The sequence below is a fragment of the Muscardinus avellanarius genome (assembly GCF_963383645.1).
Source record: "Muscardinus avellanarius genome assembly, chromosome: 10".
In the NCBI taxonomy this organism is placed as follows: Eukaryota; Metazoa; Chordata; class Mammalia; order Rodentia; family Gliridae; genus Muscardinus; species Muscardinus avellanarius.
In genome coordinates, this window is record NC_137796.1 from 66074112 (window position 1) to 66089361 (window position 15250).

The 15250-nt window shown below is 48.3% G+C and overlaps 1 protein-coding gene across 1 annotated transcript in view; it reads right to left on the reverse strand.

The window, feature by feature from the left end:
- PTPRH (protein tyrosine phosphatase receptor type H) overlaps positions 1–11881 on the reverse strand; it is a gene marked incomplete at both ends in the record, with an annotated part of 31023 nt that extends 19142 nt beyond the window's left edge. Inside the window, 4 exons of the mRNA XM_080703747.1 lie at positions 2237–2500; positions 4372–4405; positions 7382–7433; positions 11874–11881. Of these exons, the coding sequence (XP_080559873.1) occupies positions 2237–2500; positions 4372–4405; positions 7382–7433; positions 11874–11881 (358 nt within the window). The remainder of the gene's footprint in view (positions 1–2236; positions 2501–4371; positions 4406–7381; positions 7434–11873) is intronic.
- Positions 11882–15250: the final 3369 nt, after the last annotated feature.

The following is a 15250-nucleotide window of genomic DNA, read 5'->3' on the forward strand; positions in this document are numbered from 1 at the left end:
CAGGTATGGTGGCACAGAAGTGTACTTGATTTGGGAGGCTGAGACAGGTGGATCACAGGTTAAAGGACAGACTCAGCAACTTAGGAGGCCCTCGACAACTTAGTGAGACCCCGATTCAAAACAATAAAATGAAAATAGGACCTGGAGAATGTTATGCTAAGTGAGATTATGTGAGAATATCACTGCCAATCTCCAACCAATATGGAGGTGGCTGTGGGGAGCTTGCCAAGTGCTGTGTGAATATATATGGTTCACTGTGTACTAATTACTGCCTGTGACAACAGTGCACCAATAAAATAATACATATTTTTTTACAGTACTGGTGATGGGACCCAGAAGCATTCTACCTTCGAGCTCCACCCCCAGCCCTACTATTTATTCTTTATTTTGAAACAGGGTCTCACAAAGTTGCAGAGGACCTCACTAAGTGCTTATGCTGGCCGCAAACCCAGATCCTCCCTTCTCAGCCTCCCAAGCACTGGGATTACAAGCATGGGCCACCAAGCCCTACTATAAAAGTAGATTTTTTTTTGTGTGTGTGTGGTACTGGGGGTGGAACCCAGAGGCTTTCTACCTCCAGGCTATACTCCTGGACCTTTTTTATACATTATTTGGAAACAGGGTCTCACTACGTTGCTGAGAGCCTCACTAAGTAGCTGAGGCTGGCCTCGAACCTGTGCAATCCTCCTGTCTCAGCCTTGCAAGCGCGGGGATTACAAGTGTGCACCACCACGCCCGGCTAAAAAGTAGATTTTTAAATAAAAAGAGTGTGGGAGAGGAAGAGGAAGAGAAAATATTCTGGGATTTAAGGACACAGAAGTATAATTCAGAGCAGAGCCAATCCAGGAAGGCTTCAGAAAGCAAATATTTAATCAATCTGACCTTGAAGAATACACCCAAGCAGAGTACGGTGGCACATGCCTGTAATCTCAACACTTTGGAGGCTGAGACAGGAAGATTGGAAGATCAAGGCCAGCCTCCACAATGTAGCACGATCATGTTTCATAGTAAAATAGAGGTCAGGTGTGGTGGCACACGCTTATAATCCCAGTACTTGGAAGACTGAGACAGGAGGACCCCAGGTTCAAAGCCAGCCTTGGCAACCTAGTAGGCTCTCAGCAGCATAGTAAGAGGCTGTTTTCAATAAGAAATAAAATCAAGCTGGGGTGCAGCTTAGAAGTAAAATGTCTCAGCCAGGCATGTTGGCACACACCTGTAATCCCAGTACTTGGGAGGCTGAGACAGGAGGATCGTGTGTGCAGGTTCTAAGCCAGCTTCAGATACTTAGTGAGGCTCTCAGAAACATAGTGAGGCCCTGTTTCCAAATAAAATATATAATTGGTCTGGAAGTGTAGCTCAGCTCAGAGGTAGAAAGCCCCTTGGGTCCATCCCTAGTACCACGAAGAAAAGAAAAAAAAAAGAAGTAAATTGTCTTGAGTTTCAATCCTCAGTAACAAAAATGTAAAAAAAAAATATATATATAGAAAGGCCTGGAGGTGTAGATCAAAGGCATTATCCCTGCATTCAATCCCCAGTAACACACACACACACACACACACACACACACAAATGTAAAAATATAAAGGCCTGATCCAGGTGTGATGGCCCACACTTGTAATCCCAGTACTTGGGAGGCTGAGACAGGAGGATCACAGGTTTGAGGACAGCCTCAGCACCTATAAGATTCTCATCAACCTAGTGAGACCTTGTTTCAATTTAAAATATAAGACCGGTGTGATGGCGCACACTTGTACTCCCAGCATTCAGGAGGCTGAGACCAGGGGATCGCAGTTCACAGACAGCCTCAGCTACTTAGTGAGGCCCTCTGTAACTCAGTGAGACCGTGTTTCAAAATAAAGAATAAAAAGTATGGTAGGAGGCATAGCTCAGAGGTCAAATGCCCCTAGATTCCATTCCCAGGCCCGAAAAAAAAAATTTTTTTTTTTAAATAAGGGCTGGGGTAGGTGTAGTACAGAGGTAGAATACCCCTGTGCTCAATCCCCAGTACCATAAAAACAAACAAACAAACAAACAAACAAACAAAAATAAAATATAAATATCTGGGCTGTAGCTTTGAAGTAGAATGTACCCAGGTTCAATCCTCATTATCATGAGGAGGAGGGAAGAGGAGAAAAGAGGAAGGAGGAGGAGGAAGGAAGAAGGTAGAAGGAGGAGGAGGAAAAGGAAGAGTAAGAGGGAAGGGCGGGTAGGGGAGGACAATGAGGGCCCCGCTCACCTGTGGCAGCGCTCAGAGTCTCTGGGGAGCTGTGAACCCCATTCTTCTCCACCCACACCCAAAAGTCATACAAGGATCCTGGCTTCAGTCCATCCACAGTGACGCTGGTGTCTGCCGTGCTTAGGGTCTCATTGATCCCATCCCCTGTGCACTGGACCCAGTAGGTGAGGTTCTGTGAGTTTGCGTCCAGGGGGGCCTCCCAGCGCAGGGTGATGGAGCTGGTGTTCTGAGCTTCCGCTCTCAGGTTTGTGACTGGGTTGGGGGCTGAAAATAGGGTCAGGAGGAGAAATCAGTTGTAGTTTCTGGTGCCCATATTTTCCAGCCTTCCTCAACCCCAGGACCTGGCAGGTGGAGGTAGGGCTATTCAAGCCTATGTTTGCAATACAGCAGCACAGTTCCATGCAACTGTTGAGCTCAGCTCCTATAACGTGTATTTCCAATTCAGAAGAGAGTGAGATACCCACTGAGGGTGAAGCATCGGTGTGAGATTAAGGGTGCCGAGCCTCATGGATCCTCTGATATGGGCTGAAGCTGAAGATGACCCTGTTTTTTTCTGTTAAGCTACATAAAACATCTCATGTTGGTTGATTTCGCTTGCATCTTTTTTCCCGTTATTTTGATGTGGCTCATAGATAATGTGCGCTGGTACTGGGAAATGACTTCAAACTGTATTTGAAAATAGCTTTAGTATTAATTTCCAAAATATAGACAGCAGACAGGCTAATTCCCCAAAGATGTGGGAGGATGGCACAGGCCTTCAAAGAGGGCAGATACCATGAGATCCCTGACTTCGATAATCAAGTAACACATTTTGGGGTCTTAAAGATTTGAGCTTACACCTACAGGAAGAAGACATTTGGTCAGATGGGATGTAAGATAGTGAGCCCTCACATCAAAAGGCTTGCCCCAGAGAAGGGCAGATCTAGTCAGGTCAGGAGGACTATTGGTTAAGCAAAGATGGGAGGTAAAATACTTTATAAAAACTGTTCTATATCCAAAAACTTCAGTGACTTATTTTCAAGCCACTCCACTATCACCTCTCTCTCTCTCTCTCTCTCCCTCTCTCTCTCTCTCTCTCCCTCCCTCTCTCTCTCCTATCTCTCTCTCTTCCTCTCTCTCTCTCTCTCTCTCTCCCTCTCTCTCTCTCTCTCTGTTTCTCTCTCTCTCTCTCTCTCTCTCTCTCTCTCTCTCTCTCTCGGATGTAGTGCTTTAATGGTCTGTCCCTTATTTCTGCCTTTGTAATAATAAAATCACTTAAGCTTACAGCAGAAGAGTTTTGGCTATTCTTTTCTAAAATAACTAAGAACAAGAACCCACGGCTACATCTCACACCGTAACCTAATGGAAATGTACATATGTGGCTTCCATTATATTTCTGTTAGATCACAGAACCTACCACATTCTCCAATAAGTTTTCCACATTTCCACCTTCCTTTAATAAAGAGAGAAAACAGTGTCTGCCTCTCACCTACTGTGACATTGAGAGTCTCCCTGAGCTGTACTGCCTCCATCTTTCTCTACCCACACAAAAAAATTTATATGAATATCCAGGATCAAGACCATCAACTATGACCCGGTGCCTGTTGTGGTGTGTGTGTGTGTGTGTGTGTGTGTGTGTGTGTGTGTGTGTGCGCGAGCACACATGATGTTGGGGATTGAACCAGGGGCAATCAACCTATAAGCTACAACCCCAGCCTGATTTTATTTTTTTCTTTGGAAACAGGATCTTGCTAGGTTGCTGAGAGCCTTACTAAGTTGCTGAGGCTGATTTGAACCTGTGATGCTCCTGTCTCCTCCTCCCATGTACTGAGATTTCAGGCTAGTTCTCATTTTCCCCACCATCTGCAGCCCCCTGGACCCAGTAGGCAAAGTTCTGTGCATCTGGGCCCCTGGGGACCGCCTAACACAGGGTGATGGAGCTGCTGGTCTGAGCAATCACTCTGAGGCTTATCACTGAGAATTGGATGGAAGGCCCTGTGTAAACACAGAATAGATCATTATTGTCCCTCTCACTACCCTGACCTCTTGTCTAAGTCCAGGAACAACCCCTGTTCATAGGCCCTCCCAAGGACAGCCAAAGCCTCCCTGATTGAGGTCCCATCCTGTGTGGACACGAGTGCAGGGGAATCACTTACCAGCTGTGCTGGGCCCTATCCAGCTGCACAGGATCTGCAGAGAGCCAGGGAAGCAGCAATTAGACCCAGCCACCCCTGCCGGGACCCAGGTGAGAGACTGCAGGGCCAGTGGGGAGCTCAGTAAACTCCCTCTCTCCTCCCACCCCCATGAGTCACCTTTCTTTATTTTTTATCTTTTCTTTCTTTCTTTCTTTCTTTCTTTCTTTCTTTCTTTCTTTCTTTCTTTCATACTGGGTCTACACCCCCAGCCCTATCTTTTTTTTTTTTTTTTGGTACTGGGGTTCTTGGAAGCCCTTCTACTGCTGGGCTACACTCCCAGACCTCCAGAAAAAATTTTTTGTAAAAAATACAAAAAATTTTATATTTTTAAATTTGGAAACAGGGTCTCTTAAGCCAGCGAGGCTGACTCCAAACCAGCGTGATCCAGGTTCGAAGCCAGCCAAGCTGGCTTAAGAAACCCTGTTTCCAAAAATAAAATATAAAATAGGTCTGGGAGTGTAGCCCGGAGGTAGAAGGGCTTCCAGGAACCCCAGTACCACCAAAAGAAAAACAACAACAACAACAACAAAAAAACTAACCAGTGCGATCCTCCTGTCTCCACCTCCCAAACGCGGGGATTACAAGCGTGTGCCACCACACCTGGCCCCAGCCCTATCTTTTTATTCTTTATTTTGAAACAGGGTCTCACTGAGTTGCAAAGGGCCTCACTAAGTAACCGAGGCTGTCCTCGAACCACAATTCTCCTGTCTCAGTCTCCCAAATGCAGGAATGACAAGCCTGTGTCATCATGCCTGGCTCATGAGTCACTTTTCTGACAGAGAAGTGCAGGAGTAAATTTTTAAGAGGTTACCCCGACATCCTTGTTTTTCAGGCAGGGTGAAGATATACTACGGCAGGGCGGGGCTCCACAGACATGGAGCTGAGGTTAGTTCTACCATAGGTCAGGAGATAAACCCAATGGTTTCACTTTCTAGAAAATACAGCCTTGGAAGACTGGGGGCAGGGAAGCGATCAACTAACTAGGGAGATAAAGAAGAAGGGACACTGGAATCTGGAGACCACACAGCACGGTCTGAGGGAGGAGGGCTGGGCCTGGACCCCTGTGTCTGAGCGAGGGAGGGGCTGGGCCTGGACCCCTGGGTCTGAGCGAGGGAGGGGCTGGGCCTGGACCCCTGGGTCTGAGTGAGGGAGGGGCTGGGCCTGGACCCCTGGGTCTGAGGGAGGAGGGCTGGACCCTGTGGTCTGAGGAGCAGCAGCCTGATCTTGGGTCCGTCTTAGCCCATCTGTGCTTCTTCTAGGCCAGCGTCCATGGTCCCTGCAGTCTGGATTTCTCCCCAGTTTTCTGGTCCTGGAAGCCTCCTTCACCAGGTGGTAGTCAGCCCCTGTTTCCTCTCCTCCTGGCTCAGGGGCCCAGCTCCCTGGCCCTCCAAAAGTGGGGCTGACCTGTGCCTCCCTTGGGACCCGCCTCTTCCTGGGTAGTGAGGACTTACCAGTAGCAGCAAGCTGCCCCAGGCCCCACGGCCCCCGTCAGCCCTGGCCATTTGTTCACACACGGGAAGGACACAGGAGTCCCAGGCTTGCTCTTCCACCTGCTGGACTTTCAACTTGAGAATTTCCCCTTTCCCAGCCCATTGGTGAGGCCAGAGACTGGGCAGGGAGGGAGGAGGAGGAAGCAGAGGCCAGAGCACAGGAGCTCAGCTCTCTGCCCTGCCCTGTGTCACACCTCCTACCTCACCTCTGCTCTGGGCCTGACTCAGGACACTCCTGGCCTCTCTCCCACCCCGCCTGGAGCCCTGAGCCCCCAGGTCAGCACACTGGGTCCCACGAAATCTCCCCTTCCACACAGCTGCAGTAACCGTAATAGGCACTGCTTCTGGCTGTCCTACAGATGCACCAAGCAGAACCCCGGGCTCAGGGCAGAGAGAGCTGAGAGGAAGATTGATTCCCAGTGGGAAGTGGGGTGCACCTGTAATCCCAGTATGTGGGAGGCTGAAATAGGAAGATCATAGGTTCACTGCCAGCCTCAGCAACTTAGACCCTGTTTCAAAAAATTAATTAATTAAAATAGGGCTGGTGTAGCTCAGAGACAGAATGACCCTGAATTCAATCCCCAGTGCTATAAACAATATTTTGCAGTTCTGTGGATTGAACACAGAAGCTTGTGCATGCTAGGCACATCATGAACATTTTGTGTGAGGAAGGGGGGGAGAATACTGAGAACGGAATGGAAGCCCTGGGCATTCTACCTCCAAACTATGCCCTCAGCACTATTTTAATTGTGTGTGTGTGTGTGTGTGTGTGTGTGTGTGTGTGTGTGTGTGTGTGTTACTGGGTATTGAACCTGGGCATTTTACCTCCAAGCTATACTCCAGCTCTATTTTCTTTTTATTTTGAAACAGGGTCTCACTAGGTTGATGAGAGTCTCACTACTTGCTGAGACTGTCCTTGAATCTGCAGTCTTCCTGACCCAGACTCCCAAGTACTGGGATGAGGGTTACCATACCCAGCTTGAATATTTTTTAAGTGTATAGTTTGGTGACATTAACGATAGTCACATTGTTGTGTAATCATTACCAACATCCATCTCCAGAACTTTCTCATCTTGTAAAACTGAAACACCCTGCACCCATTAAACAATAGCCCCCTCTTCTCCCTGCCTTCCAACTCCTGGCCACCACCATTTGTCTGTCTCTATGACTTTTCGTTTGTTTGTTTCTCTAATTTTTGACTATTCTAGGTACCTGGCACAAGTGTCAATCATCTAATATTCGCCTTTATATCATGGGTTTATTTCATTTCATATGATGTCCTCAGGGTTCATCCATGTTATGGCTTGTGTCATAATTCTGGCCTTGTCGTAAACCTATGTTACATCAATAGATGTTTGGGTTACTTCCCTCTGTAGGCTACTGTAAATACTCTGAAAACAGGGTGCATCAACAGCCTTTCTGGCCCGAGCCTGGGTGGAATGACTTTCTGGTGCCTGGAAAGAATCCTGCCAGGCTTTCACCTGAGTCTCCTGGATGAGGTGCACCTCACAAGTCAGAGCCTTCTGCTGAACACTGGGGCAGGGGGGGTATCAAGGGAGTCAGAGGACAGGAAAGGGACACATGGGACGGCACCTGTCTGGACACTCTATCTCCCAGATGTGCACATCCCATGGGGGGCAAACGCCCCTGCCCTCTTTTTAGCCAAGGGACAGCCAGTAACCAGGTTCTGCTGACTGAACCCCACGTGCACTCCTGTACAAAGTCCAGTGTGGTAGAGTTGTGTCAGCAGATGCCTTGGAATTAGGGGGCAGAGGTCCTCAAGCTGCATCAGCCCCAGCCAGGCAGCTGAAGGCCTTTCTATAGAACCACTGACCTCTGCTCCTGATCCTTCAAGCCAATATCCCCCGACCACCATGTCCTTCCTTGACCTCCTCATCCCACAGAAGAGCAGTGTGGGCCCCTGAGAAGCTGATGCCAACTAGGGGCAATTTCTGCAGAAAACCCCAGGATATCTGAAAGTTCACAGACCATTTGAAGGCCACTCTTATACCCCCCAGGTCTGCACACTACAGGTAAAGACCCAAAGAGTCAGCCCCAAAGATCACCGTGATCATGACTTCTCTCAAAGGTAAGAGAATTCCTTTATAGTAGAGCCAACTAGCAGACATCCCCTGAACTAGGTTCAGGGTTAACATCAGTCAGGAGCTGGGCGTGGTGGCGCACGCTTGTAATCCCGGTACTTGGGAGGCTGAGACAGGAGGATGGCGCAGGTTCGAAGCCAGCCTCAGCTACTTAGTGAGGCTCTCAGCAACTTAGTGAGACCTTGTTTCCAAATAAAATATAAAATAGGTCTGGGAGTACAGCCTGGAGGTAGAAAGCCCCTGGGTTCCATCTCCAGTATCACAAAAAATAATTTTAAAAAAAGCTAATATGGGATTTGTTAAAAAAAAAAAAAGCTACTAAGTAACAGGTCAGACTGAGAGCGCCTGTCTCCTGTGTGGTGATTCCCTGAAAGTTCTTGCCAAAAGTGCAGAGCTGGGGCTGGGGTGCAACTCAGTAGCAGAATGCTGACCTAGCATTCATGAAGCCCTAGGTTCAACCCCCAGCACTTCAAAGTCATTATTATTGTTTTAAAGATTCAGAAAACGGGGCCGGGATGTAGCTCAGTGGCAAAGTGCCTGCTTTGCAGGTGTGGTGCTCTGGGTTCGATCCCCGGTTCCAAAAAAGACAAAAAAAGAACCCCTTTAAATATTCAGAAAATTTTATTTTAATTCTACTTCTGAGCTGCACCTTCAGCCCCCCCCCTTTTTTTTTCAAACTCCTTATTTTAAAAGCAGAGCTGAATCATATCATCATATCATGAAGAAAACATCCAGGTCCAGGCTCAGGGATGCTCTGTAATAGCAGAGACTGGGAGGTTTCAAAACTGTCAGCATGTTGTTGGAAACTGTGGTGCACGCCTGTAATCTCAGTACTTGGGAGACTGAGACAGGAGGATCTTGGGTTCAAGGCCATTCTCAATAACTTAGCAAGGCCAGCCACAGCTATTTATTTATTTATGTGTGTGGTACTGGGGATAGAACATTCTACCTCTGAGCTACATCTCCAGCTCTATTTTTTCTTTATTTCAAAACAGGTTCTCACTAAACTGCAGAGGGCCTCACTAAGTAGCCGAGGCTGGCTGTGAACCCATGATCTTCCTGTTTGAACCTGAAATGTTACATCCCTGCAGAGGGCAGCGGCAGGAGGTCCCTGTTGAAGGAGATTCATGCTGAGTATCACCAGATAAGTTAGTGTCTCCCACAGAGTCTTAAAGTGGCTCAGGAATGGGAGGGAGGGGAAAATAGTAGAAAAGAGGGGAGAGGGGAAAAGGGAAAAAATAAGTATGTTTACATTTGTATGTTGTAATATTGGGAACTATTACGGGGCACCTGTTGGGCTCTGGAACTGTAACGGTGAGATGTAGCCACACGTTCTTATTCTGAGCTATTTGTAGAAAAGAACAGCTCAAACTCTATTACTGTAAGCTTAAGCGATTTTATTATTACAAAGACGGAAAGATAAAAACAGATAGTACACCCCAAAAGGGGGGAGTGTAGGTGAGTGACTTGAAAATAAATCACTAAAGTCTTTTGGATACAGAACAGTTTTATACCAAGTCTTCTGACCCAACTCCTGTCGCCACCCAAACCTCTGCCCGGGGCCACAGCCACTGGCACCGGCCGGCACCAACCCACTCCGCGCTTTGGCACTAGGTAAGCTCCCTCTTCCCTTGGTCAGCGTGTTCCGGCTTTCTGCCTCCAGACTTGGGTCCTACCGGTCCTTTGGGACCCAATACCAAGCGCTTGGGGACCCTTGTCTTCCAGTCCACTGGGACCACTTGTTCGTTAAGATCCCGGTGATGGCTGGGTCTTTGATTCGAGCACCCCCGTTCTCAGACGTTGAACAGGATTATCGGGGACGCCTGTGTCCTGTTGTTCATTCTTGCCTGCAGACCATTTATGGGGAGCCAAACCTCCAAAATAGATTCCCAGTCCCCACTGGCTCGTCTTCTCACTAATCTCCAAACTCTGGTTTGGTGGGGGAGTTATGCCCAGAATGGTCAGTTTTCCATGGCACGAAACTCTGGCCTAATTACGAGATAGATAATGGGCCGCGGTGGCCTGACCGTGGCAGATTAGATTTTAAGATCTTGACTGATCTCAACAACTTCTGTAAGTGGTCTGGTGAATGGTTGGAAGTCCTTTATATACAGGCTTTTTTTTTTTTTTTTTAATGTGTCCCGACTTTCCCTTCCCACCCTCCCACACCATTCTATTGCCCAAGTCAAGCTGGCTGGGGATTCCCGCCAGTTGCAGTTGCCATTTTGGTCTCCACGTAGCAGCGTACAGATGCCACCTGGTGGTCTTTCTGGGTTACAGGCTAACAGGCACAGTTGCCATTTTGTGATGACACGTGGATGCCAGAGTCTGACCCGGCTGGGTTGCAGGCTCCATTTCCTAGGACCTTGATCCAAAGGATCTCTCCTCACCCCGGTCGGCATCCTATTCCAGGACAGCCTCCCACTCTAACCCACTCCTTTCCTCCCTGCCGTGCTCCCTTAAGGGGCCAACCCTTACCTCCCCCTCACCTTCCCCTGTAGGACCAGGGACCCCCTTCTCTCTTGGCCCCGCTCCATGAGGTGGCCGGTGTTCTATGTCCCTTTGTCCGCGTCCATGTTCCTTTTTCCCTCCCTAATCTTGCTCAATAAAAAAAAAAAAAAAAAAAAAACCAGACCACCTACTTTTTTTGTTTTTGTTTTTGGTGGTACTGGGGTTCCTGGAAGCCCTTCTACTTCCAGGCTACACTCCCAGACCTATTTTTATATTTTTATTTGGAAACAGGGTCTCCTAAGCCAGCATGCGGGGCTGGCTTCGAACCTGCACTATCCTCCTGTCTCTGCCTCCCAAGCGCGGGGATTACAAGCGTGCGCCACCACGCCTGGCCAGACCACCTAGTTTTATTAAAGAATTCCAACACATCATACCAGCATATGCTCTAACATGGCGGGATCTTCATGTTATTTTAACTTCCGCCTTAACTCCATATGAATGTGATCATATTGTATAGGCTGCCTGGGAATGGGCCCACCAGGCTCATTTAACCAGCCCAGCACTCTCTACAGAAGCAGCTGCAGTTCCTTCTGAGGATCCCCACTGGGATTATTAGCCAGCACCTAACAGTAGGGGTGAGGGAATAAGAAAAAGAGAGACCATATGATACTATGCCTTCTTGATGGCATAGAGGATGCTTCCCATAAAGTGGTTAATTATGATCAACTTAAGGAAATCACCCAGGGTCCAGATGAAAACCCACATGTTTTTCTTAGTCGGTTACAGGAGGTTTTTACCTTCTATACCCGCTTAGATCCATCTTCTGAGGCAGGATGTGTGGTACTGGCAACTTATTTTATTGGGCAATCAGCCCCTGATATTCCCCCCAAAATTAAGAAATGCTGGGGACGGTCCTCAAACTCCTACCTGAGATTTGGTGAACATAGCATTTAAAGTTTATAATTCCAGAGAAAAACAGGCGGAGGTGGAGTGTACACTCTGACTTCACCAGAAAGTAAATTTGCGAGCCCGAGCCCTGATAGCTGCCCTGCCACCAGTGGAGGAAGCTCAGCCCTTGGAGCAATGAGCGCCACCTAGGGGTGGATAACAGCAATGACAACTACCTCCAGGAGCCTGTTTTTAAATATGGACTCAAGCCGGGTGTGGTAGCACACGCTTGTAATCCCCGCACTTGGGAGGTGGAGACAGGAGGATTGCGCAGGTTCAAAGCCAGCCTTGCTGGCTTAAGAGACCCTGTTTCCGAATAAAATATATATTAAAAAAATAGGTCTGGGAGTGTTACCTGGAGGTAGAAGAGTTTCCAGGAACCCCAGTACCACCAAAAAATAAATAAATACATAAATAAATATGGACTCAATGGTCACTGGACCCATAGCTCCTCTCAGCCGTGTCCACCAACCAGTCCATGTCCGGCGTGTGGCCATGAGGGACATTGGAAAAGTGAGTGCCCTTAGAAAAGCAGTGGGTCTCAGGTGCCTCAACACAGGGGAATCACCCTTCCAGACCAGGCCCCGCCATTAGCCCTACTCAACCTGGCAGAAGACTGACACTTCCCTGACTCGGCCACCCACATTACTCAAGCTGAGCCCAGGGTAACTCTCCAGGTAGCGGGTAAGCCAATCTCCTTGATTGATACAGATGCTGCCCATTCTATTCTCCCCTCTTTCTCAGGCCCCAGTTTTCCTTCCCAAATCTTGGTTCAGGAAATTGATGGCAAGCCCTCTTTCCCATGTACTACAGGTCCCCTTTGGTGCCATTTGGAAAATTTTATGGTTGCCCATCCATTCCTGATTATCCCATCATGTTCTACCCCCCTTTTAGGTAGAGACTTTTAACCAAAATTGGGACTGAACTTTCACTTAATTCCCCACAGCTACCATTGCCCCTACTTTTTTTTTTTTTTGGTGGTACTGGGGTTCCTGGAAACCCTTCTACCTGTGGGCTACACTCCCAGACACACACACACACACACACACACACACACACACACACACACACATATTTTTAATTTGGAAACAGGGTCTCTTAAGCCACCAAGGCTGTCTTCGAACCTGCTCAATCCTGTCTCCGCTTCCCAAATGGGGGGATTACAAGCATGCATCACCACGTCTGGTGCTTCTCCTAATATACTTTTAATGGCTGTTGCTACAGACGATGACCAGGTAGCCAAACCTCCCCTCGCTATAGATTTGGTTGACCCTATAGTATGGAACACCACTACCCCAGTTGTGGCAACCCACCACACCCCAGTTAGGATTGTCCTCCGTGACCCCACTATTTTCCCTGCCCTCTTCCAGTTTCCCATATCTCTCCTTCACCGCTGTGGGCTTAAACCCATTATTTCTCATCTCCTGGCCCAGGGATTGCTCGTTCCTATCAATTCCTCTTATAATACCCCCACTCTCCCAGTTAAAAAGCCTAATGGGACTTAACATTTAGTCCAGAATCTCTGTTTAATTAATGAAGTGGTGGTCCCAATCCACCCAGTTGTTCCTAATCCTTATACCCTCTTATCTCAGATTCTCCCCAATACCACTCATTTTTTCATTATCGATTTGAAGGACGTCTTTTACACAATTCCTCTGCATCCTGAGTCATATCTCCTTTTTGCCTTTACTTGGGAGGAACCTGATACCCAGGTTGCTCAACAATTAACTTGGATCGTCCTCCCCCAGGGTTTTTGAGATAGCCCACCCCTCTTTGAACAGGCTTTATCACAGAACCTCCTCCAGTGCTCCTTGGAGCCTAGTTCTCTGTTACAATATGCAGATGCTCTTTTACTTTGTAGTGTCCAGATGGCACACTGTCCTTCTTAATTTTCTTGGAAGCAGGGGTTACATGGTGGCAGCGCATAAAGCCTAGTTATCAGTGCCTGAGGTGCGGTATCTAGGCCTACATCTCACCCCAAACACTTGAAGACTAACTGTTGACTGGGTCAAGGCCTTACGAAAGACTTGCAGTCGTCAACCTCAGCTGATCAAATCCAGTCTTTCTCGGGTTTTGTAGGATTTTTCCAGCATTGGATCCCCAACTTTGCCATTTTAGCTAAGCCACTACATGAGGCAATCAAGGAAACCCCGGTTGACCCCCTCACTTCACCCTCAGTTATTCACCGAGCCTTCCTGGCTCTCCAGGAAGCCCTCCTTAAATCCCCTCCCCTAGAACTCCCCAATCCCACTAAGGCCTTCTTGCTATATACTGATGAGAGGCAAGGGATAGCCACAGGAGTGCTCACTCAACCCCTGGGACCAACCCAGGTGCCAGTGGTCTACTTATCAAAACAGCTTGACCCCACCACTCGTGGGTGGCCACCTTGCCTTAGGGCTCTGGCGGCAACAGCCACGCTCACAAAAGAGGCTCTCAAAATGTGTCTCTGGCTGCCCCTGCAGATTTTTCCCCCCACATAGGCTCCAGGATTTGCTCTCTCCTCAAGCACTCCCTCTTCTGTCACCTTCTCACATCCAGGAACTTTATTTGTTGTTCATGGAAAATCCGGATATTAAACTATCTCACTCTCCAGCCCTGAACCCGGCCACTCTTTTACCAGTGGGCCAGGGTTCAGGCCCTGATTTGTATTCACCTAATGATTTTCACTCTTGTGTAGATATGACTGAAGCCTTAGCTAAACTCGGACGGACCTTCAGGATACCCCCCCCCCTTCTTAATCCAGATGTTATTTATTTTGTTGATGGCAGTTCTGTTCCTGATGCCAGAGTTAAGAGAAGAGCAGCCTACGCAATAGTTACCTTAACTCAGTTCAAGGTACCACCCTTGCCAAGTGATAGTTAAACTGAGATTTGAGGACTTGGGGAAACATATCTGTGCAGGGCGCCGGTGCTTTGAACCTGCCCCAGTGAGGATTCAGAAGAGAAAATACAGCCGCAGGTGAGGAAACCAGTTGAAATTATGGAATCACAATATATAGTAACTAATCTTACTTTTTTGGGACATAGGGTTACCTGGGTTTTGAAATTCTCAGGGCTACAATCAAGCCTGTCCCAGCCAAGCAGCATAAGCTGGTCATCTCACATTCAGACCTGATCAAACCCCAACTCTATCGCTTGCTGGCCACATGAGCTGAGGCAGGAATTTCCCCTCCCATAACTTCAGATTGCCCCAGTCCTTCAGGCCTCCTGTGAAGCCCTGGAGAGGGGGCTTACAAAGGGACCACCACAGAGGGAAGAAATGCCTGCCTGAAGCTGGGTGTGGTAGCCCATGCTTGTAATTACAGCATTTGGGAGGCTGAGACAGGAGGATAGAGATTTGCAGCCAGCCTCAGCTACTTAATGAGGCTGTTTGCAACTCAGTGAGACCTGTTTCAAAATAAAGAATAAGAAATAGGGCTAGGGGTGTATCTCAGAGGTAGAATGCCCCTGGGTTCCATCCCCTATACCCCCCCCACACACACACACACAAGGAATGCCTGCCTGAGACGCTGCCTGGCAAGCAAAGATAGGGTGGCCTCCTACAAGGTCCAAGTAAAGGAGGCGGTCTGGGGCCTCTGGGGATGTGGAGGAAGAGGGCTCACCTGAACAGCAGGATCAGGGCCCCCAGAGGGAAGGAAGCTCCAGGAGGGTCCAAGGCATAGGTGATGCAAAAGGAAGGGGGCCACCAAAGCCTGATCCCTTCCTCCTGAGTTGGTAAAGGCCTCGAACCAAAGCAGAGCCTCAGGGAAGTGGGACACTACCCTGGGTGGAAGACAGTGTCACACATACCACCAGGACCTCTGCAGGGAAGAAAGTGGCCATATCTCCCCAGCAATCACCTGTGATGCCT